This window comes from Oncorhynchus masou, chromosome 5 (genome assembly GCF_036934945.1).
Source record: "Oncorhynchus masou masou isolate Uvic2021 chromosome 5, UVic_Omas_1.1, whole genome shotgun sequence".
NCBI lineage: Eukaryota > Metazoa > Chordata > Actinopteri > Salmoniformes > Salmonidae > Oncorhynchus > Oncorhynchus masou.
In genome coordinates, this window is record NC_088216.1 from 25,218,934 (window position 1) to 25,242,366 (window position 23,433).

The 23,433-nt window shown below is 41.6% G+C and overlaps 3 protein-coding genes and 1 non-coding gene across 14 annotated transcripts in view; 1 reads left to right on the forward strand and 3 right to left on the reverse strand.

Moving 5' to 3' along the window:
- Window positions 1–7,606, forward strand: part of LOC135537594 (trinucleotide repeat-containing gene 6C protein-like) — an 86,247-nt gene extending 78,641 nt beyond the window's left edge. For all 4 annotated transcript variants that reach the window (XM_064963729.1, XM_064963734.1, XM_064963735.1 and 1 more), the window contains one exon: window positions 348–7,606. In XM_064963729.1, coding sequence (XP_064819801.1) covers window positions 348–705 — 358 coding nt within the window. In that variant the 3' untranslated portion in view covers window positions 706–7,606. The remainder of the gene's footprint in view (window positions 1–347) is intronic.
- LOC135537691 (uncharacterized) lies at window positions 7,487–15,477 on the reverse strand. 2 transcript variants are annotated; one of them, XM_064963742.1, is made up of 7 exons: window positions 15,432–15,477; window positions 12,441–12,568; window positions 11,896–12,129; window positions 10,853–11,209; window positions 10,215–10,577; window positions 9,358–9,461; window positions 7,487–8,882 (listed from the first exon to the last, which is right to left on the reverse strand). In XM_064963742.1, the coding sequence occupies exons 3-7, from the start codon at window positions 11,948–11,950 to the stop codon at window positions 8,697–8,699; spliced, it is 1,065 nt and encodes a 354-aa protein (XP_064819814.1). In that variant the 5' UTR covers window positions 11,951–12,129; window positions 12,441–12,568; window positions 15,432–15,477; the 3' UTR covers window positions 7,487–8,696. The 2 variants fall into 2 exon arrangements, with proteins under 2 accessions (XP_064819814.1, XP_064819813.1); XM_064963741.1 differs by having other exon boundaries at window positions 10,215–10,580.
- LOC135537635 (BUB3-interacting and GLEBS motif-containing protein ZNF207-like) lies at window positions 12,597–22,958 on the reverse strand. 7 transcript variants are annotated; one of them, XR_010455263.1, is made up of 13 exons: window positions 22,787–22,958; window positions 22,140–22,266; window positions 21,900–22,035; window positions 21,588–21,779; window positions 21,266–21,347; window positions 21,009–21,073; window positions 20,350–20,483; window positions 19,052–19,150; window positions 18,122–18,352; window positions 17,737–17,893; window positions 16,676–17,568; window positions 15,745–15,772; window positions 12,603–15,477 (listed from the first exon to the last, which is right to left on the reverse strand). XR_010455263.1 is itself a non-coding variant. In XM_064963738.1 (12 exons), exons 1-11 carry the CDS (start codon window positions 22,825–22,827, stop codon window positions 17,423–17,425), a joined length of 1,410 nt encoding a protein of 469 aa, XP_064819810.1. In that variant the 5' UTR covers window positions 22,828–22,958; the 3' UTR covers window positions 12,597–17,128; window positions 17,393–17,422. The 7 variants fall into 7 exon arrangements, 3 of the variants coding, with proteins under 3 accessions (XP_064819810.1, XP_064819809.1, XP_064819812.1); XR_010455262.1 differs by having other exon boundaries at window positions 15,732–15,772; XM_064963738.1 differs by having other exon boundaries at window positions 12,597–17,128; window positions 17,393–17,568.
- Window positions 20,859–20,987, reverse strand: LOC135540554 (small nucleolar RNA SNORA49). Its single transcript, XR_010455843.1, has one exon. It is a non-coding gene; the product is annotated as a small nucleolar RNA SNORA49 (small nucleolar RNA).
- Window positions 22,959–23,433: the final 475 nt, after the last annotated feature.

Consider the following 23,433-nt stretch of genomic DNA (forward strand, 5'->3'; position numbering starts at 1 on the left):
GTGACTCGTTTGCTTCTTGAAAGTCCAATATCGTGTGAACTTGACTGCTGACTTGAAAAAGCATTGTGGGACTGTATTAGTGGACTAATGAAAAAAAAATACCAAAAGATAGTTTTGGAGTGGGTTTTCTCTTTTACCCATACTCTATGCTGTTCAGGGTAGTGATTATCTCAGTCTGACCTTAAACAAAACATTGTCTCAACTTCTAGGCTATATACATCACACTGACAAAATAGCAAAGCCTATAAAGAAATACTTGTACTGTACTTCACCACGTGTAAGAAAATCCATGTGGATACTATAACACCTGTAAGTATGTGATGTATAACTGAGCCCTGTCCTCTTAGGTGTGTGCTGGGGAACACCACCATCCTGGCAGAGTTTGCCGGGGAGGAGGAGGTGAACCGCTACTTTGCACAAGGCCAGCAGCAGCAGCTTCCGCCCACCACCAGCTGGCAGCCTAACCCCGGCACCAATCAGACGCGCATGGGCGGAGGCTCGCAGCAGCACGCCATTGGCCATCACTGGAGTGGCGGCCTTGGGGGAGGAGCCAAGACCGGCGGAGACCTGCTGTGGGGGGGCGTACCCCAGTACTCCAGCCTGTGGGGACCCCCTAGTGGCGATGATAGTCGCGGCGTTATCGGGAGCCCCAACCCCATTAACACGCTGTTGCCAGGCGACCTGCTGAGTGGAGAGTCCATGTAGGACAACACACTAACAAACCAACCATGAGGATGGATGTTTCAACGCTGGAACAGACAGTGGAAAAATAATAATAAATACACAAAAAAATTACAATGAACAGGAACAAAAACCAAGCAAATCATGTGGCGATAATCAGTATCAACGGAACTGTGAATCGTGTACCGGAAGGCTGGGGGCGACGACACAAGACTGCTGACCCCTACGCCCTTCGGTTTTTACGTTTTTTTCCCCCCTCCTTTTTAGTTGACTTTTTCAAAGGGGATTTTGTTTTTAGTATTTGATAAATGTTGGAAGCAAACAAAAATGAAATGCCGAAAAGACTCAATGAAGAGAGAACCATTAAGTGTTTTTAAGTTTTCCATGCATATCGCACATTCTGTGTGTAGTGTTTTTTAGGAGAAGCAATCGTAGAAGCTGCCATTTTGAATCTTTCCTTTGCCCACGAAACTACAAATTGATTAAAAAAAGGCCATTCCCAGCATGCTCGTGGTTTAAAGACCTTTTACTTATGTTGTTGTTTTGTTTCCAAGCACTAATATTAGCCTTAAGCGCTCTACTGCGGCCCAGGTCCTCCTTCAATCTCAAGCCTTTTTCATTGTTTTGAAACTGAAGAAATATTGTGATTTTGAAAGCTTGCTCAGTTCCCATCTCTGAGCCAGTGAATGGAACAGAACAAGTGTGATCAACCAAGGTCGTATTCACTAGGAACGAAACGGAAGCAAGCGGACTGAAACTGAGGGACTACCTGAACTTTGTCCAATAAGAAATGCTTGTTTTCGCATGCTGTTGCAAAACGTTTTGCCACGTGTGCACCTCATGAATATGACCCCCAAGTCACTCGGCAGTATGAGGCCTGTCAACACTGACCCAACCAATCATCAGTTAAAACCTTTTTCCGTTTTTTTGGTCGTTCATTTGTTCTTAAAGGGATTTACACTGCTCTTTTTGTTCTTTTTGTATATCGGGCGCATTTTTATATCTATCGCAACATAAGCTGAGAGATTATTACACATCGACAGACCTAGCTGCATCTGTTTTATGTGTGTTCTTGAGTATATGTCTGATGGAACCTAATCATTCACGTCTGGGAGTTCAGATTACCACTGCTCAGAAGAACTACGACTTCAGCTATACTCACCTAACGAGACTTACAGGTGCTTCTTGTCAATTGTTAACATTATTAGTCGGTTTCGTTGTTGACCCTCTCGTCCCCATTATGGTCCACCAGTTTCTGGAAATGACGACAAAAAAAAGAAACCGCTTCAACTTGATGTGAAAGTTACATTGTGCAATATATACGCCACAGACCTTCTTCTTCCGTCCGCTCAAGTCGAAACAGGAACTGGTTTCTTTACAGTTTTCGTTTTTGATTTTTGTTGTCGTTGATCAAAGCAAAGAACTTAAGAACTACAGAAACTTTACCTTTTCTAATTTTTGATTCCCACCAGGCCTCCCCCTTGACAACACCCCCCCCCCCCATGAAAAACCGTTGCGTTAACTCTTGCCGGAGAGGAGGAGCGAGGATGGTGTTACTATTATAACTGTGTGTTCAGAAACTGTCTCTGCAGCCCTGAAACTCCTCATACGTACACATTGAACTGGGGTACATGAGAAAGCACCATCAGAAAGCCCTTCCTCTCCACGTTGCCACAGCCACACTGAACAGACTGAATCCAGGTGGGGGAGTCACTGGAGGGTCACTGGAGATCTGGCACAATACCAAATAAGAGGGGTTTATCCTAATGCAGTAGATCTACTACGAGTGTTCCTTGTATTTGGTACTGTGCAAAAAATGTAAAAGATAGACTAAGTAACCTTTTGTCTATTTCAAAGGGTTTTATCATAGCACTTATGAAGAGAGCTAAACGCTTCAACTTGCAAACCAATAAATCAGAAAAATGGAGCAGCAACTTTGAAAACTGAAAAAAAAAGACAAAAAAAATAACTCTAGCTCTTTTTGTACTGTATCTATACTTGGAAATAACTTCTGGTATTTGTTTGTTCCTCTTTGGTCCAAGGACTTGTATGAACTTTAAAATGGTAGCAGGATGAAGAAAAGAAAAAAAAGGAAGTCTACTTTTATCTGACAAAAGTCTGCAGTGTTTGATTTTTTTCTAAAGACATTTTCTTTTAACTATATCAAAGTGAATATCACTGTTACTCCAAAATGTTTAGCCTTTTTCTTGTCTGGAGACACTAGACATGCAATGTTACCTGTCTCCGGCCAACGGTCAGTCGGAGTGGGGAGGGGGACAGTCACGGTCCACTGAGTGCCTCTCTGCTGTGGTTCCCATGGCGATGGTCGCTAGGCAAGGCTACCCCCACAGCAGTATTTCCTCCTGGGCTGGCACCAAGCTCTCCCATTGGACACCCTCAGCCCGGCAGGAAACCACGCTCCCTCCAAGACTGGCCAATCAGCACGGAGCTAGCCAGCTAACGACCGCGCCAGCAGCACTCGACCTCGTCTCAACCAACCCTCTCCATTTCCCCTAATCTTCTTTCACACAAAGATCACTTTAGCTGGAAGTCAAGAGACAGTCAAATTTCTGGAATTTTGCCAGTGTTTGATGAATTTTATTTAGTTTTCGTTTGACGTTATGTATTTTTTGATTTGTTATTTTTGTCTACATGCAGTGGTCTTTTCAAGATGGCTGCTTGAAACGAGCCCTTTTCACTGTTCATATGCAGAAACACTTTGGTCAGAGGTGCCTCTGTATGTTCATCCTGTGTATTGAATGCAAACGAGGATCAATACTACAGCCCGTCATTGATTGTCTATTATTAGTTAGTATCTTAACTGATTGATTGATCATTGCTTTGTTTTGGACAGTATTCTGTAGTACTGTAGTGTAAGTTAGACCAATAGGGTGTCTCAGATGGGTGAGTGTGTCCTGCCTGACCCTAGCTGCTCCACCTGGGTTCCACCAGGGCTGTCCCCTCTCGCCCGCTCACACAGCTGCTACTCAACACCCTCCAGTCCCCACCAAAGCAAACAACCTAGGCCATGACCTTCCCCCTGACCAGACATAAACAGCGACTCAGTTCTGTTTCTATGCAAAAGACTAGAGGCTGCGGGCCCTTTACAGCCAACGTGCCAATCCTTCCTTAAGGGTTGAGCACCGACTCACAGAGCTAGACCCATTAACCTCCTGCTGTATGTACCCTTCAGCACTTAGAATATGTCCGCTCCTGGTCCTTATAGCTGGGTTTGAACCACAACACTGTCGTATTCCAAACTTCCACCCTCCCTCTATGGGGAGTTAGTACCACTGAAGTGGAGGTATAGTAGGCCTCTCTTTACTGTGCTGAAGAAGACTGATCTCCTGTCAGCTTGATCTCAGGGTAGGAGATGATGTTAAAAGATGCAGCTCTCTCTGTATGCATGTCCTTTTGCTGTAGTGTAAGAGCCAAGTTCTACACTAACTAATGGCAAGCTGTGCAGCAGTACTATATACTTGTTTTGGTTGGAGAATGGGATAGTAATGGTTTCCCTTCCCAACTATAGGCCTACTGTAATGTTACAATGTAGAGGCCCATTCTACATGTAAGATGCCAATGTTATCCTATGTGCCAATACAATAAAATATATAGATCTCAAACTAGCCCATGTTATACGATCTGGAGAAAGATCTCTTCTCTTCCCAGGATGGAGGATCTTTGATAACCTTTGTGATGGAGGCAGGGGGGCAGGAGGGATCAAACAGATGGGTGGGGGCAACACACCTCATCCTGAACCACTGAGATAATATGGCCGGGTCTCTCATGGCACCCTGTTCACTATGTAGTGCATTATATAGGGACATAGGGTGCCATTTGTGGGGAATGCCCTGTTGTTGATAAAATCTTTGGCGGATCCAAGTATCCTATGGTGCACCGTCAGTTTGATGTTGGGTAATCCTGGGTACATATTTTTTTAAACCAAAAATGAATTTCTTGCATTTTAATGTCATTTTAATATGAAGTTTGACACAAAATCAAGAAGAAAAAATTATAAAAAAACAACAAAAAACGGACTAAAATAAAATATCTATAATATGTTAAAACTAAAGCTCTGCACTTCTAGCTGAAATGTCTCCAGTCCAGCAACCTCTAACTTCTACCATCCAGGGAGTCAGAATGCAGGCTGGGGAGCCTTTTTGTGGATGCTGTATTTATCCTATTTGTTAGTTTCCTCTCAAAGCGGACCCACAACTGTATATTTCCACAGACCCAGAAGGCTTCGGGCCCACTGTATCAGCCCAGGTCGCTCACCTCACTGTTTCTGCGGTAGGCAACGAGAGTGGACGCATTTCAAAAGGTACAAAGTCTTAACAACAAAAAAATAACAAAAAAAATAAATGGGATAAGGCTACCTTTTTTGGGACTGTTCGGCGTCCTGCAGCACACTAGCAAAAATCACTATTGCCTGTTTCTGTAACTGCCTTGATCCAAGCTCAGAGACCAATTAGCCGGGTGGGGGCCACCAAACGTCCGCTCGGTGTGTGTGCACCAGCACTGAGGGGCAGGCCGTGCTCTCTCTCTACTGCTTAACTATAGATATATATGGATATGTACGCTCTGTGTGGTAGGTAGCACATCAACAGACACCTTGGATCTCAATCTCTGAAACCTTTTATTCCTCTTAAAAGGTCTGGGTTCAATACAAACTGAAGATGAGCAATATGTATTCCCCCCGCAAATAAGTGATACGAAGGAAATGGAATGGGTTTAGTGGTTAAACTGGTACTTGATGGATCATGAGTAATGTCTTTCCTACTTGGAGTTGGATATGCACGTTCTGGATTTATGAACATATTACAGTAAGTACCTTGAACTACTTGTACTGTATGTGAAATTGTCTAAACAACCCAACCTGAAATCACCTGTTTTTTAAATGCATACTTTCCCAGTAGAGAAAAATATCATTAAACATATCAACACAAAAATATAAACACAAATACTTGAATCAAGGAGCGCCAATAACGTAATGTGAAGTCTCTTTTGTAAAAAAATAAATAAATAAAAAAATAAAATAAAACAATTTGACTAGTACACTTCCAAGCTTGAGGTCATCAATTAAAAAAGATTGGAGAAAAAAGTGCAAAAATCATTTGGTTGTGTGCTTGAAAGTCAAATGTATGTGTGCAAACAACTGTGTGCTTGGCAGGCTTAGGACTGCTGTCATGTTCCATTCAGTATGTTGTGTATTGACATTGTTGTCTGTTCTTTTATTCAGTTTATTTTTTGCTTGTCAAAACTATATTCTGATAGACATTTATCTTCTAACGTTGCACTGAGTGTCTTCTACCCCTCACTCAGCTAATCGTAGACAAACGAGGGGAGAGGGTGACAATTCATGTGTAAATGTTTACTCAAGGACTTAATGGAAAAAAAGTTTTTGTTTTATCTGTAAAATGTTTATCTACCTTAGTGGCTTTTATTGTGGAATAATCCAAAACAAGGATTATCATTGAGTATTGCACCATTTTGTTCTGATTACATACAAATGTAATGAAAAAAATACAAAAAAAATGATCTAAGAATTGTGGCCATAGATGGTAGGACTAGTAATCTCTTAACTTCATGGAGAAATGGAAAGGGATAATGTGGGGAGATGAGTTTGTTACAGGACTCATTGCAGAGGTGCCTATCTTGTTTTCTTTATGCATAGCCACCCGTCGTTTACAAACATTTCATTTGTCTGAAGTTGAGGAAAAAGGAATTTTGAAATGTTGAAAAAGACAAATTCCATCTTCCATCAAAAAAATATGAACATAAAACAAACTTTGCAAAATGAAGATTTATGCTACTTTCAGAACTCTGGGATTGATCAGTGTTGTCGTGTTTTTAATTTCTCTTTTTTTTATGTCGACAGACTGTATGTATTGAATTATTTGAATTTTGTCTTTGTAAAAAGACAACGCAATTTGCTCACTATCTTGCACACTCGTAAAGATGTGGATCTTGTCTCGGGAAGGCCAGGATTTCCAGAGTTCAAACTCCACCATTTGTATTTAAATTTGAGTTTTAAATTACAATAACTTTGAGAAATGTAACTCCAGGCACTGAAAGTTAGGGATTTAAATAGAATATGATATACCATTGCTTCTAAAAATCCATAGCGGTTACATAATTTACCAAATAAATGACTGAAAATGAACTTTGAGAGAGAAAGTAGAGTGCTTTACATGTAAAATTGCTTTACATTTAAACAAAATTGATCAATGGTTTTAATTGTCAAATGGCAGTGATTAGTTTTACTTATGCATTTTCTTTGAGGTTCCATCCTGTAACTTTCAGGAGTTTTGTGCATTACTGTCTCTGTTCCTGTGGCAGATATTCAATGAGTTAAGAGATTCTGTCTAATAGATGGTTTTCAGGAGACAGATTTGAAGTGTGTGTGGGGGAGGGGGGGTAGCTGGTTTTTAAAGGATCATGATCTATGCACAAGTGGGAGGGAGAGTCCAGGCCTGCTTTTCTCTTGGGGCCCGGAACTCGTACTCTGGGGTTCAGGGTTTGATGTAGGGGTGTGTCTTTGTGCTACAAATTTGCTATGTTTGATTTTCTTCCCCCTCATCAGATTTATGGCAAAACTTTGTATTGCTTCGCCATGCTGTGTAATCCTTAAGCAATGAGCGCTTATCCTTCTGCTAAAGCACTGTGGGTTATACTGAGAAAAAGCCCATGACTTTTAAGGCTGTCTGGTTTTTGTAAGGGGGGAGGAGGTGGTACTCTGCCTTTTTATTTAAAAAAGAAACATTAAGGAGAAATGTCTGTACTGAGAAAGTTGTGGCTTTTAATGTTTTGTTTTTTTTCTCCTCAGAATGTTAATGACATGCACCGGAAAAAACATGTCTCCATGAGTTATGGAGTTTCTTTCGGACTATATTAATAAATTGACATTTTTCTTGGCTGTTAAAAAGCGTCTTGTCGATTTCTTGTGTAGTCTTGATTTTTCATGTGGACATTAGTATTAATGCACCTCTAGAGACGAAGCCAGTAAACTAGATGCAGCCGGATAAGGAAGCAACTTTAGACTCGCACACACCAAGGAATACACTTGAAGCACCCCTTGTTATAAATTTATTTTTTTACAGTAAGCTGTTGAGTTAAATTGCTATTGCACTTTTATTCAGGTCAGAGTGACTTCTCAGAATTTGCATATCGCAAAAGGACATTACAGCGTTCACATCCAACTGAACTGCAAAGTCACTACCTCTGCTTACATATTACCTGTATCCCCTGTGTATAGCCTCACTTATTTTTCTATATGCTTGTAACTAAGCATTTCACTGTCAGGTCTACACCTGCTGTATTCAGCACATGTGACAAATACAATTATTTGCTGTGGTTCAGCACACCATGCAAACACATCCGGTGGACCATCCCATGACTGGTTAATTTCCGATATGTAGCATGGTAACAAACTCAATGTGGAAAGGCAGGCACCCTGTTGCGAGCATGTGTCCTGGAGCTTGTCCACATATTAGCCAGTCCGCCTTAAGACCAGGTTTCCTGGTCCCATCCAGTTTTCAAAATAGAGACATCTTGATGCTATAAAGGTTATCAGTCTACACTTGATATCAAGACAATTTACCGGACCACAATGTATTTAATAGTCTACATCTGTCTCAGAATGTGGACAAAGGACGGGATGTTAGCACCAGGTATAAATTGGTATTTTGTAAGTCCTGATATTGGAATGGCCATGATTATCTCCATGACTGGAAAAATGTACCATGTCAAAATACAACACTAATAAAGAGAAGTATTATACTTAATATTTGTGTTGGTTTAAATACAATAACTTTTCAAAAAGTAAAGCAAGGCTACAACATTTAGCTGCCAGCATTTACATCAAATACAAAACATTGTTTATGCCACAACAGTATTTACAGTTCAACAAACTAAGTTAGGTGGATGTTTGTTTGTCCAAATTTAAGGTTATGTAAGTTGTAGTTATAGTCAAACACTGTGTTGGTGAGATTGGGCAGACCTTGTTCCTCGCAGTTTCAGATACAAGCGGTGACTCTTCGGGCCTCTCTGTGGTTTTCCTGTTGAGAACTCAGAGGAGGGGCCTCGGGTGGTAAGAGGGGAGACACTTTTCCATTCCGGTTGGGGGGCCGCACCCCAACCATCTCCTCGTAGATGGAAGCCTGATGGGGCTGCGGTTTGACACGGTCTCCTCGGGTCTTACCCTGACAGAGGACAGAAGCCAATCAGAGAAGGCAGCAGGTGAAAGTGTGAAATGATGTGAATAGTAAGAGGATGGATGCTTTGATTCAGTGGCGTTCTTCCTCAATTTGAGGTGTTTGACAAATCACTGGTACTTAGTCATACCTGTCAGAAATCAGTGTTATGGTACTGACAATATGGCACTTGAGGAATACAGTAGCTACCAAATGAGTAAGTACCTATATACATTACAATATCATGCCTCCCCAGTCAACAACCATAGAAGTTACAGAGTGGCTTTATAAACTCAGAGCAGAGAACTGTTTGATTTCAAGAAAATGTCATATGAATGAGAAATTTGCAGAATGTGAGGTTGTAACGCTTTTTAAATTATGACCATAAAAGCATCAAAAAAATTGGAGTGGCTACCATTTATATAAATAATATTCTGTGTGTCAATCCTTTTGTCCATAGTAAGTAGGTTACAGTCCTACTCACATAATGAGCCACTCCCAGGGCCATAAGGAAGATGAGTAGCAGCCCCACAGCAGCAGAAAGGGCATAGAGCAGTGGAGTGTAACCAGTACAGCTACACCTAACACCTGGGGAAACAATGAGCAATATGTAGTGTCAGACTTTAAAGAATGTCAAATCACTTCCTAAATTAAAAATACATTGACAACCTTTCATATACTGTGTATGATTAAATTAATTACTAACAGACCATTGTCTGTTTGATAATTGTTACCTGAGTTACTGAATTGGCTACTTGAGTTAATAAACAATACAGCGTCATAGAAACAGCTTCCACAGATGACCTGGACATTTACTGGCATGAATTTACAGTTTAAACGGGATAGTTTGGGATTTTGGCAGATTCATTTGTGGATACCATTTTATGTCTGTGTGCAGTTTGAATCATTGCGCTAACGCTAGTTAGCATTGTCCCGCGAAACTACCTCCAACTTCCTTCATACTAGACACCAGACATAACAAAATATCCACGAGTTCATCTGACTCTGGGGAAGTAGATAGGGTTCCTTGCCAAAACCACAAACTATCCCTTAAAAACCAAAACCACTGACCCCATTTTCCTACTGCATCTGTCTATTTTCAAAATGAGTATAGAGACCGATGTGAGGAGGGGAAGTGGAGACCTTTCGTAAAGGTCTGGTCAAAAACTTGTATAGACAGACAACGCATAGGCACACAAAGAAGGTTCCCAATGTGATGTGTGAGCTCAACGAATGAACAAGCCTTACTAAATCAAGTGTTACTTGTTTATATCCACTTGCCCCATATAAATCAGGTGTCTTATTAGGGTTGAATCCACTAGCCCTATGATAAACACCCACCTTGCACAGACACAAAGTACACGTATCTCCCTAGCCTGGCACTGTTGTCGGACCTGCCGGGGAGCAGCAGCTCACAGCTGTAAAAGGCGCTCTCTTCCGGCTGCATCTTTAGCAGGGTGAGGTTGTATGCCAGGCCGCCCAGGCCCGTGCCCAGGTGAAGCCTCTCTTCTGGGGGGAACGAGGCAGAGGAAGAGGGGCGCTTTGAGTGGAACAGCACCTCCACTGGAGCCCGGCCCCACCGCCTCTTCAGGCATACCCCTTCCATGGCCGAGGGGGAACCGTAGGGGGCGAGGCAGGGGAGGACAGCTGACCCCCCGGCGCACGTCTCTATCAGGCCTACATCCATCTTGTTGTCTGGGACATCTTCTCCAGATGGGAAACAAACACTAGTATGACTGGCTTTGTGGGCGGGGTAGAGGAGAGTGTGTTGCTAGAGCCAAGGCTATTCTAAGGAGGAAGCAGTGGCAGGATGCATAACATGAACAGTATGGCTCAGCTATGGCGTCTGGAGTTATTACAACAACAAAAAAGGAAAACACACAGGCTACTGTGACTGTTGACTATGGTGTCAACAACTCTATTCGTATCAAGAAACATAAAAAAGGAAATAAATGAAGGAATCCATAAAGAATACTCACCAATATTGTCAACGTACAGAAAGAACTCCATATTGCTTGGAATCTTTTGATCGGCGCTGGAGGCGTCCGGGAAGACAAACTCACAGTAGTAGATGTCTGTGTCTGTTCTCTTCAGCTGGCTGAGGGTCACGTTGACCCGGTGAGTACTCGGGTCTCCCGTGACATGGATGCGCTCTTTGACGTCACCGTAAAACGAAGGCTTTTGTTCAGTAAACACGAACAGGACCTCTTGGTTGGGCTGCAGCCACTTGCGTTTCAGGTAGAGCCCAATAGGCTTGGAGGCATTGAACTCAGAGATACAGTCGAACTCTATAGAGTCACCCTGCGTTCTCTCCAGGTATTCCACATCACAGAACACTAGAAGGCAACATATAAAGAAGGTAATACAACGTTAGCTTCCCGTTTTTATTTGACCTTTATTTAACTAGGCAGTGCCATTAAAACAAAAAACAAAAACAATGGCGGCCTACCCAGGCGCAACCCCCCGGACGACGCTGGGCCAACTGTGAGACCTCTATGGGACTCCCAATCACGGCCGGCCGATTGTGATACTAAACAGGCTGTCTGCAGTGACGCCTCTAGCATTGAGACGCACTGCCTTAGACGGCTGTTTTTTATGGCTTGTTGGTGGTCATATAAGGGAAGCCAACTGTACTGACAGCATGGTTTGGACCTTCCTAACGTGGTCAAGAAAGCGTCTGCATAATGATCAATGTAGTCATATGGAACAGTTTCAGGCCTCTGGTTAGACTAACCCAAACAAGTGCTGTTTTATAGGCATTTAACTACTCCATGATAAAGTCATCCAAAACTTGCAATGGCAGAAGAAAAATTCCAACACAGGAGGTTGGTGGCACCTTAATTGGAGAGGACAAGCTCGTGTTAATGGCTGGAGAGGAATGGTATCAAATAAATCAAACCCGTGTTTGATGCCATTCCATTCACACCAGCCATTATGAGCTGTCCTCCCCTCAGTAGCCTCCTGTGGCCAACAGTTCCCAATAAACTAACCCCACACCAAAAGTTGCAGAAACAAGACTTACCCAACACTGTATGTGTGATGAGCAGCAGCCAAACACCTGACAGATGAAGAGTCATAATGACTTCCCTTGTTCTTATATGACGATGCTATCACACACTGAGCAGCATGCAGTGAGCCTCAGACATAAGTGGAGTATTAGACTAGAATTGTTGAGTGTGACTCACTTGACTGGGGAAGGTCTCAGCCAGATGAGGGGAAATTGGTGACTAGTTACAGGAACTTCTCCACCTCAAACCTTAACAGGAAGAGTCGTTTGTAAACTACTCCTCACAAGTGTCATAGCAAAAAGCCACACCCACCTTTACATAATTACTACAAAATATTTATCTGTAAAAGATGAGATGGTTCTGCAAATGCAAAATACTGAAAGTGTGTTGACCTTATACTAAGAGTATAAAATCCAGAGTATTTAACCATTTGTAAAGCTGCAAAATCTGTCAATTTCAGCCAAATACTGCAATTAAGAGAATATATTTAGGTATCAAAACATGGAGTTACTTTGAAGATGTTTAAGGTTTAAAAAATGTTATAAAAGTTACAACATACCACAAATGACCAACTATTCACTGTAACGTCATGGGAGATATTGCAAACAGTTACTTGAGAAAGTCAAGTTCACGACCCAAGACCATCTAGTGGTCCTCTTACAAAGATGGTTCAGATCGGTCCTGTTCCTGGTATAAAATGGGTTGTTAACAATATAGGCTTGAAAAAAGACACTGAAAATTGTACACAAAACACATGATTTATTCTTATAATAGTGTGTTTTGATACAAAGCATTTGGATTTTTACATTAGGATACATTTATGCACATCAGCAAATGGAGAGAAACTGTGATACTGCCAACATGGTCTTGTGAAATAACATGTCTATTTGTTTTATGTGAAATGTATAGTTAATGAACAAACAGGCCAATGTTCCCTTTAAAAGAACGTTATAGGATGCATGTTGACAATTATAACTGGGGAGAATTCAATTATAATGGTGAAGCTAATCCGAGTAATAGTTTAACACAGCAGCACATCCAAGACAGTTTTGAGCATTGTTGCGAAAGTTGGAAGATGAGTTCGGACGAGTGTTGACGACAACATCCAACAGGCCAAATACTTTCATCCATCTATTAATAATCTATTAAAATCTGTAAACAATGATCATAACTTGAAGAAAAAAAACATGACCGTAATATGGTGTGGGAGTGTTTTCAAATGAACTTTAAAATCATTACTTTACAACAGCCATCATGTACAGTGCCTTCCAAAAGTATTCACACCCCTTGACTTTTTCTATTTTGTGTTACAGCCAGAATTTAAAAATTGATTCAATTGAGATTGTGTCCCTGGCTTACACAATACCGCACAATGTTTAAGTAGAATTGTTTTTTTTTGAACTTTTTACAAATGAATTGAATGTAAAGCTGAAACGTATTGAATCAAAACGTATTCAACCCCTTTGTTATGACAAACATAAATACATTCAGGAGTGAAAATTAGCTTAAGGCACAATATAAGTTGTATAGATTCACTGTGTGCAATAATAGTGCTTAACATGATTTGAATAACTCTCTCAATCCTGTACCCCACACATGCATATAAAAAAGGTCCCCGAAGCTGAGCAGTGAATTTCAAAACATATTCGCCACAAAGACCAGGGAGGTTTTCAAATGCCTCGCAAAGGGTATCTATTGGTAGGTGGGTACAATTCAAATAAAAAGCAGATATTGAATATCCCTTTGAGCATGGTGAAGTTAACACTTTGGATGGTATATCAATTGTGGTGGAAAACTTAGGTAACATAGATAATTAAGATGTCTTATCTGCATATGCTTATATGATATGCTTGTTATTAGAATGTATCCCTTTGGACTCTGGTGTTGGTAGTTGCATTTCCTCCCTCAGCTGGGGCCCAGAGAGGGGAGAAGTCAGGCTCGTCTTTCACATGCCGCTAGTGCTATGCAGAATATCAGAAAGAGAAATATGACAGGAGGGAACATTGTCTTCATATGTGAATGTGTCTACCTATTCTAAACCATGTGAAGGGATGGCGCGATTGATGGGGAACCACTTGTCTCCACAATGTTCGTGAGCCAAGTCACCTAGAGGCTCACTCCCCTCAGTGTCCAGGCGTGTGGTCAAGAAGGGTTTTACTTGAGATGGAAGTATCTAGAGTTGACAATTGAGTTATGCCATAGAATTAATTGGTGTTTCTGTGCTTTGAAGTACCAGGAACGAGATCGGAGCCTCGTCTTTTGGGCCAAACTAAATAAGAACAGACTTCAAAGCAAATGCTATCTGGTGGGATACTCCTTTCTCATATATCAAGTTACACCCTGTGACCCATTCCATGCATCTGTTGTTTGTCAGGAAGACTAAAAGGGTGTATCTTTTCTATAAAAGACATGTATTCTTCGTATGTCAGAGCTACTCACCACAACACTTGGAAGTGTTGAGCCGACCAGGCTTATCATTATAGAAGCAATGACTCTATACTTTATTCAAAACGTATTAATAAGGAAAGCAATGTCCTGATTGGTGCTTGACCTCGTCTCTCATTGATTAGAATTTCTACTACACAATACACCCAGTCACTATGGAGAGGGAACCATTCAGGGATTTCACCATGAGGCCACACCCACCATTACAAAATGACTACAAAATATTTATCTGCAAAGATGAGATGGTTCTGCAAATTCAAAATAAAAAGGTACATTTGCATTTAATGGTTGTGATCGAAAACTGATGATTGATCAACATTGTAGTTACTCCACAATACTAACCTAAATGAGAGTGAAAAGGAAGCCTGTACAGCATAAAACACGTGGCAAAGAAATGTACTCTATGTCCTGAATTCAAAGTGTTACATTTTGGGCAAATCCAATACATCAATGACTACTCCTCTTCATATTTTCAAGCATGGTGGTGACGGCTGCATCATGTTATGGGTATGCTAGTCGTCAGCAAGAACTAGGGAGTTTAGGATAAGAAGAAACAAGAGCTAAGCACATGAAAAAACCCAAATGAAAACCTGGTTCAGTCTGCTTTCCAAAAGACACGGAGACAAATGTACCTTTCAGCAGGACCATAACCTAAAACACTGGTCAAATATACACTGGAGTTGCTTGAATGTTACTGAATGGCCTAATTAAGAGTTGACTTAAATCTGTTTTAAAATCTATGGCAAGACTTGAAAATGGCTGTCTAGCAATGATCAACAACCAAATTGACAGAGTTTGAAGAATATGCAAATATAATAAAATCCAGGTGTGGAAAGCTCTTAAGACTTACCCAGAAAAATGTGTGCTGTAATGGCTGCCAAAGGTGATTCTAACATGTATTGATTGACTCAAGGGCTTGAATACATATGTATTTAATATTCAAACATGATTTCACTTTGCCATTATGGGGTATTGTGGGTAGATGGGTGAGAATCTACTTCATCTGTTACACTCAGGCTGTAACAACCAAATGTGAAACAAGTCTAGGGGTAGGAATACTTTCTGAAGCCACTGTACATCATAGCCGATGTGAAATCCTACTTACCAAATGAGTGGGGTAAAAATGTGTCCAGTTTCCACCAAGCTGCCCCCTTCACCACCAGACAGAAAGAGGCAACAATGGCACACCACAGCATTCAACATTCATTACATTTGTATGCAACCAAAAATGGTGTCACAAATCTTGAACAAGTATTTTATAATAACTCTACAATACTCAAAACAATGTACAAATCTTGGAAAAACTCCAAAAATGCATTACTTCAGATTCAATAACTCGTTACTACTAAAATGGTACATCCGGTGCAAGATACAGCCACACTATGGTAAGGGAATGGGTACTTACAGATATAACTGACCTGTTTCGCAAGAAATCTGTGTTTTAGGCTGAAAAGCAGATAAGGACATTACCATCAAAATAGACATGGGCTTACAAAAAGTTTCAAAGTAATGGTTTTTCGATTTTAATATGCCATGCAGTGTTTCCCCTAGTATTTTTTTCCAACAGCGGTGGCAAAGTTAGCATGACAAATGGCACATTTTAGCGGCCCTCCTCTCGGCCACAGAGAAACTGTAGCTGTTCTAAAACTAATTTTCTGCAATTCTACACATTTTGACATGAACATTTGTTTTAAAGCTAATTTTCTACAATTCTACACATTTTGACATGGCTTATGCATTGTTCCTAATTTATCTAAATGACAAACCAAATCAAAAGGGGCCCTATATCATGACATTTATTTTTATTTTACTTTCTCCAACTGTCTCGTCTTTATTTTGGCGATTTTTAGTCTTCAAATATATTGCGCCATTATCGTTTCTATATTCCTAGTTTTGATTTTTTTTGCAGTGGCGGCTACGGTTTAGCAGCGGCACAACGCCGCTGCTAAATACATATAGGGGAAACACTGATGCACCATGGTGGAATAACACTAAATAAGGCCCTCTGACTTGAAAAGCTAAACACCCAGACATGAGCTGGTGGTTTAGGAAAAATACACCCGACATCAAGTAAAATGTATATTTATCATCAACCACTCAGAGTATAGAGCACTTGCATGCAAATGTTAGTGAACCTAAGGTGAGGAAGATAAACTGATTCAGGGTGCAGGTTTAAATGATTGAATTACTATTAAAGAACATCAGGCTATAAACGTATCTGCATCAAGACAATTTGTATATTAAAACATGTTTAAAAATACCAGATCTGGAATGTTGACATTCTATTATTTGAACAATATTTCATAAATACAACATTTATGTACAAACCTTCATGATGAAGGTACTAACCTCCATGGTACAAACCTTCATGAAGCCTCATCCCCATCCATGGGTCAGGAAGAAAACAGTGTTGGATTTTAAGTGAGTTTTATTACAACAGATAGTTTAAAACAGTACAGAGAATAAGTTCACACAAGTTACCCTTTCGATCATGGAATAAACCTGAAATAAGAATGAAGCTAGAGACTGATAGATAATAATAATCCATGGTAAACTACTAAACAGTTGGAATCGTCATCATAAAGGAGGACCCTCACCAACCATACGGTTGGGGACAGGGCGTCCAACAACACACAAGTGTGCTGTGAGGGCCTCGTCACCGACTTACTCTACACAACAGAAAATCATATATTTACAGGAAACTTGCCTTTTTGTAAGGGGAGGGCGATACGATCATGTTACTCCAGCAGCGAGCAGTCAAAACAATATGAACCATATTTAACACACTTCACTTCTACAAACCTGAGTGAAACATGAGAAGAAAAACACCATACATGTATCAAATCTGCACAATGACAAAGTTGTCATTATCATCAAGTTGTTTTGTGTGTTTTGTTGTTTCTATGTTTTTTCCCCATTAAAGATGTAATGTTAAATGTCCGTGTGCTGCGTATATATATTTTTTTTCATTAATACTTTTCTTCACCATCACTGGTTGGTCTTACAGCTCATTGGCTTGGGCTAGTTTTAAAAAGCACAAGGTGAGAAAAGGTTTAACCTCCAAACCTAGTGAGGGGTCAGGTCGTTGCGACTGCTTCAGTATCGTCCCGCAGGAGACATGACGGGGGGCCGCATGCCCATGGGAGGCCCTCCTTGGTATCCCATCGGAGGGCCCTGCCCATACGGAGGCATCCCGCCCTGCATGTAGCCAGGCATGCCCTGGGGGGGACCACCATACTGACCTGGAGGGAGAAGGAAGTATATTGAAACATCACAATCACAATGCAAGCAAACGCAAAAAAAAAAAACATGTTTTAACTGGTATGATACTTGGTCTTTCGTGCCATCAAAGGCTACAAGTTTCTCTCCATCAGTTAATTTTTTGTTCTAGTGATGCCATAACATCTTACCGTGCATTGGGTGCCTCATGCCAGGCTGCTGCGGAGGCATGCCCTGCTGTGGGGGCATCATGCCGCCCACGGCCGCCACAGGAGGGGCAGACATGTGAACCTGCCCCTGCCTGGGCACGTTACGCTGGTACCGGGGCAACTGAGCCCGTCGCTCCTCCTGTTACCGGGCAGACAGACACAGAGAGGATTCTTAGACAGGACACAACACTAGCCTATCCCTTTCAGTGCAACGGCAAGGACAAATCACAACTCAATTACATTATATTTGACTAATTTGTTTTAAACAAATATTACAAGTAACAACAGTAACGCGACATAGAAAAAATGTACTTTCTCATTCATTACTTACTGTGAAAGGGCAAACCGCAAAGCAGGAGCAACTTACCAGTGAGATATCCTCATCAGGGTGGATCAACTTACTGGTTGCACTCATGGTGGTGAGGGTGGCTGGCTTACTGGTCACTGTGGCGGGGGGCTTGGCCACAGTGTTACTAGAGGGGTTAGAGGAGGATGAGGAGGCAGAGGACTGGGTGTAGGCGGGGAATGTTGCTTTGGGAGGGTCAGAGGAGGTGGAGGGCGCGCTGTGGGGCACAGCTCCAGAGGCACTCTGCTGAGCCTGGGAGACCGGAAGGAAGATGCACTGTCAGATGGGTGAGTGACTCATCATGATCACACACACACAGATTACAATGCTCTCCTCTCATAGGAATCAGATATTCAGACATTTGACCTACTGACTTCTTAGAAGGGCTTTCTAAACAGAATTTGTCCCACGGTTTTTGACCACAACAAGCGATTGGTTGATTCCTCAGATTTTCACAAGCAGAGTGCACTGTACATCAAACTAACGCTGAACAGATTAGCACTTTAAATCACTGGAAAATATCAGTTCAGCTGAGACACTCAAGAAAAACTCATATCATATCACATATTGCTGATGAGCATTGCATTGTGCAAAATACCATCTGAGGAAATCCATGACAACAAGTCAGGGGAGGGGGAAAATAAGCAGAAAGCAAGCTGTGCCTAAACAAAAATACATATTTTAAATCACCAATTCAGTGCTAAGAAAACTAAGGCAGGCCACACACAGGCATGCAGCAAGTCCTCCTAAGGGAAAGCTGACCGTCAGCTCATCCTTTTGGTGGAGCGGTTCACAAAAATGCACACGGAATGACAAAAAGCCTGCTGAATATGTTGACTTAAGTTCATATGTCAAAACACAGACATTTTGTAGCATTCCCAACCAAATCAAGCTGATACGCTGCATGCCACAGGAGTCTATAGGACATGGAAGTGAAAGAGTCCTGCCTACTTGTGGAGTGTTAGAGAACAGAGGCTTAGAGGCAGCAGACTGAGAGTCTGCAGTGCTACTGGGAGAGGCTGTGATGGTGTTTGGAACATGAGAGCCCATCTGCAGCATAAAGAAGAAAGGCAGAGTGAACAACACTAGCAGAACCTAGAGTGAATACCAGCAGCTCTGGAGAGGAAAACGAGGAGAGGGCATTTTGATAATGAGCTGTAGTTCCTTACTATGGATGCATTACTGATACAACTCTACTATTGCTGCTACCTGTTAGGCTTGAGCGGTATACCATATACTGGGGTATTTGAAAATAGCCACAGGATGGTTTTTCAATACCGTTGAAACTATTTCTTAGAAGATTGCATAAATGTGAATATTTGTTGCTACATTTCAAGTAAATACCCGCAGTCAATTTGTGCAATATGGTAAGAGATAATGATTGCATATTTCATTTCATCTGTCAGACTTTTTCATTATGAAGCTTACCGCTAGTACCCAGTCACATGGTGTTTGTTTGCAAGCACACAATAACGAGACACCAGAGCCCTGTGAGTCATTCATTGTTGTGCAGCACACGCCAGGTGATCAGGTTACAGTATGGAATTCACAACTAAATGTTCACCAGCTAGGTGTTTTATAACTTTTAAGTAAAAACAGTCTAAAATGTGCTAAATGCTCTGCATCTGTACTTTTGGTTTGCTAATTTAGTCGCTAGTTAGCTATCCAGCTAAGTGGTTAGCGTCTTACAAAATTAATTATATTGCCGGTAACAGCAGAAAATCCCCTCTTGGATCAAGAGCCTTGCTGTCTAATAATTGTGTTGTGCGGTCCGCAAACTGTAACATTTCTGAGTTACTTTTAGAACTTTGTGAGCTGGGATGTCTGTCCTGAAAATAGTTTAGGTCAGAGGCCGTCTACATGTTCACAATGCGGTCTTTATCATTTAGTTTGCATTCTATGGGATTTTACATGTACTTGCATTGCTAACCTTTGGATTACAAAAGCTCAGCTGGGGTTTGAAAATAATGTCCCTTGTGTTCAGTGCCGGTATTACCGAATATACCAATATGGCACAAGGTCAGTATGAAGGTATGACACTGGATACTGCCCAAGCCTACTCCCCACCATTAATGATGATATTCTGATAGTATGCATGTGCCGGAGATGAGCGCACCAGTACAACCATCTTAATACAGAGGAAATTCTCTTGGTGAATTATTTAATTTAAAATGAACAAGGTAAATCAATGAGACAGTTATGACAAAATACAGCTCCATCCCACCTCGCCTCTTGGCAAGGTGACCCACCTGTACTGCGCTGGGGAACAGGGGCTTGCTGACGGCAGCAGGGGCTGCTGCGGAGGGTCGGGGCATCCCTGCCGGGGTGGGGACCTGGGCCATGTGGGGCATACCAGGACGGTGACCCATGTGGGGTGGCATTCCTGAAGACAACACATCAGTTCTCAATATCAAATCACAGTCCTTTCTCAGGAAGTTAGGGAATCCATGACAAATATCATAGCAGGTCGTTTCTAGGTCATGATAGAATTGAGAATGAACATGATTTTGCTCTACTAGAGCTAGGACAATAACCACTTATCGTGGGCATTTTGCTGATATTGTTCATTATGATAAAAACCTATAGGGCCCTACTAGAGAAATGTGAAGTTTGATAACCGGACAATTGATAGCTACAACATTCAAAGTAGTAGTAGTATTTTTAAGGGTAATATTAAAACTGTGGTGCACATTCATGCTATAAGCTTATCGTTAAATAGATGTGTCCACGTTGCCCAGCTCTATGCCAATCTTGTGAAATTGACAGCTCTCTCACAAGCCTCATATAGGAGAATAGTCCTAGGTGAGAGACGGCCACAGTGCTCTATCCCCTGTCAATGCCATTCCACCCCACTGGGTACAGAGTGACTAGAGTAAGGGAGGGGAAGAGGGGTACCGACAGTGCTTACCTGGCGGCATACCAGGCATCCCTTGCATCATTGGAGGCATCATCCCTCCCATCCCATGCATCATGCTGTAAGGAGATCAAACCAACAGGTGTGAGTTACAATCTGAATGATCAAATCTAACTGTCTGATGTTTTAATAATAAGGCAGATCCTGCAGCGACGGACCAGTTCAGGGCGACATTTAACTCCTGCAAAGAGTGAGCAAACGCATTGAGGGAGGAAAATGTCTCCCACTGAGTAGTATGAGTTAGTACTCACCCTGGTGGCATTCCGTGCATACCAGGGGGCATCCCATGCATCATGGGCGGGACACCGTGACCTGGCATCATAGGGGGCATTCCTGCATTGGGAAGATAAGGGAAGGAAACTAGATTTTAACCAATACACCAGGTATAATTTATTAGCCATTATTTGGTGATGCTGAGAATTTATTTTTTTCCCAGTTTGTGGTTTGTTCAGAATGGGCATGATTCATTCACAATTCAGAGCAGTTAAACATTTTTGACAATCATCATTACTTGATGCAAATGTCTTACTGGCAGAACAGAGCAATCGTATGGCAATTCAGCCCATGTTCTACCTGAGTAAGCTCCTGGTGGCATGCCTGGAGCCCTGGCCCCAGGGGGGATGCCTGGCTGGGCCATGGGAGGGACATAGCTAGCCTGGGGCTGGGCAGCAGGCATCTGCTGCTGAACAAACGAAGGGCCTGGAGCATCATCATCGTCGTCATCCTCGTCAGAGTCGTCCTGATTCTGCTTCTTCTTCTGGCTCTCTGAACACAAAGTAAAGGGGTATTTTAGCCACACAGTAGTTCTTTAAGATGATTTGTTCTGGCTGTAGACTTCAATGGTTCTCAGTACAAATGCAGGAAATTACATTGACACTAACTAACCCTGTTTTTGTTCTAATGTCCGTCTCCTCTCCTGCATATCCTTCTCTGGAATTCCTTCCATGCCATAGATTTCCAATTCTATGTCTACCCTTCCAGGTATGGCATTGGGGACCCCGTCAATGGTCTCTTTGTGAACCTGAAAGACCCACGACCCACGCCATCAATGATTCATATAACAAATAAAAGGTATGAGCACACAGATGAATGAATAACCAACATGTTGTTAATGTGAATACCAACCTGCATACAGTGGATTGCCAGCCCTGGACCAGTGTACAACTTCTTATGACATATATGGCACTTAAAATGTTTGGCCTTTTGATGTTGGATGAGGATCTTTTCATCATCGAAATCTCGATTACAATACCTTCAAGTTGTGAATTAAGGAAATGTCCGAGTATATACTAACGTTAGCAAGCTAGCTAGTTGGTTTCATTCAGTGCCTCCTCCCTGCTATTAACGTTACTCCTTTATTTAAACGTAAGGTATAGTTACTCTTAGGGCACAACTTCTGACCACCATCTATGACAGACAAGGTATGCCGACTAGCGTCATAAACTGGGTAGTTGCAGATAGCTACATAATGAATACAATAAGTTACTTTGCTAACTAATAATGCCGCTAGCTACTTAGCTAAAATAGCTAGTTTTCCGCCTAAAATGTTCGTCAATATAGACCATTTGGGTTTACTTTGTTGAGATAAAACTAAAAGAGAGTGTTGGGAAATTACATTGCAACAACAGTATTACAGAAATACGACAAAGTATCAAAAGTGCGAACAGGTCTTGTGAGGCCTACATTATCTTACTTCGCTAGCTACCTTGCTAAACATTCGAGCCCTCGCTTTCCTTTCATGCGTTCTGTCTATTCCCCAAACCAAAGGATACCAGCACCATGGCTTCATCTGCTTCTTCTTCTTTCGCCCCATCTTTCAGATAGTACTTGGAAAGCTAACGTAGAATAACAAACACTGAAATGCGTTGTTATTATGTCATAAACATTAGCGACATGCTGTATGACAACGCCGCAAATGGCGCTTCTTCAAGTGGAGGAAGTGGATTATGATTTGCACCCACAATGCTGTGCTGATGGAAAACGTGCACAATTCCCTAAACAAAAGTGCGTTAAATACGTCTTTCCAGTATATTGACGAAGTTGTATTTTTTTGTGGGATTTGGTCCGAAATCATCGAAAATTAATAATCATACCAAATTATTATATTATTTTATGTTTTTCTGCTCGCGTCATTTCAATGCATTCTGTGCCGGTGTAATAACTTTAATGTCCACATGGGAGCGACATTGCACCATACTATTGTTTGGTGATGAAGGCGTCAATGCTGTGAGCAATTCAAATGTCGATAAATATATATATATCCTTATAGTAGAACGACAATCATTAAGCAATAATGCACGAGGGGATGTGGTATATGCCCAATATACCACGGCTAAGGGCTTGTCTTACTCGCAATGCGGAGTGCCTGGATACAGCCGATTAGCCCTGGTATATTTGCCAAAAAACACAAACCCGCAAG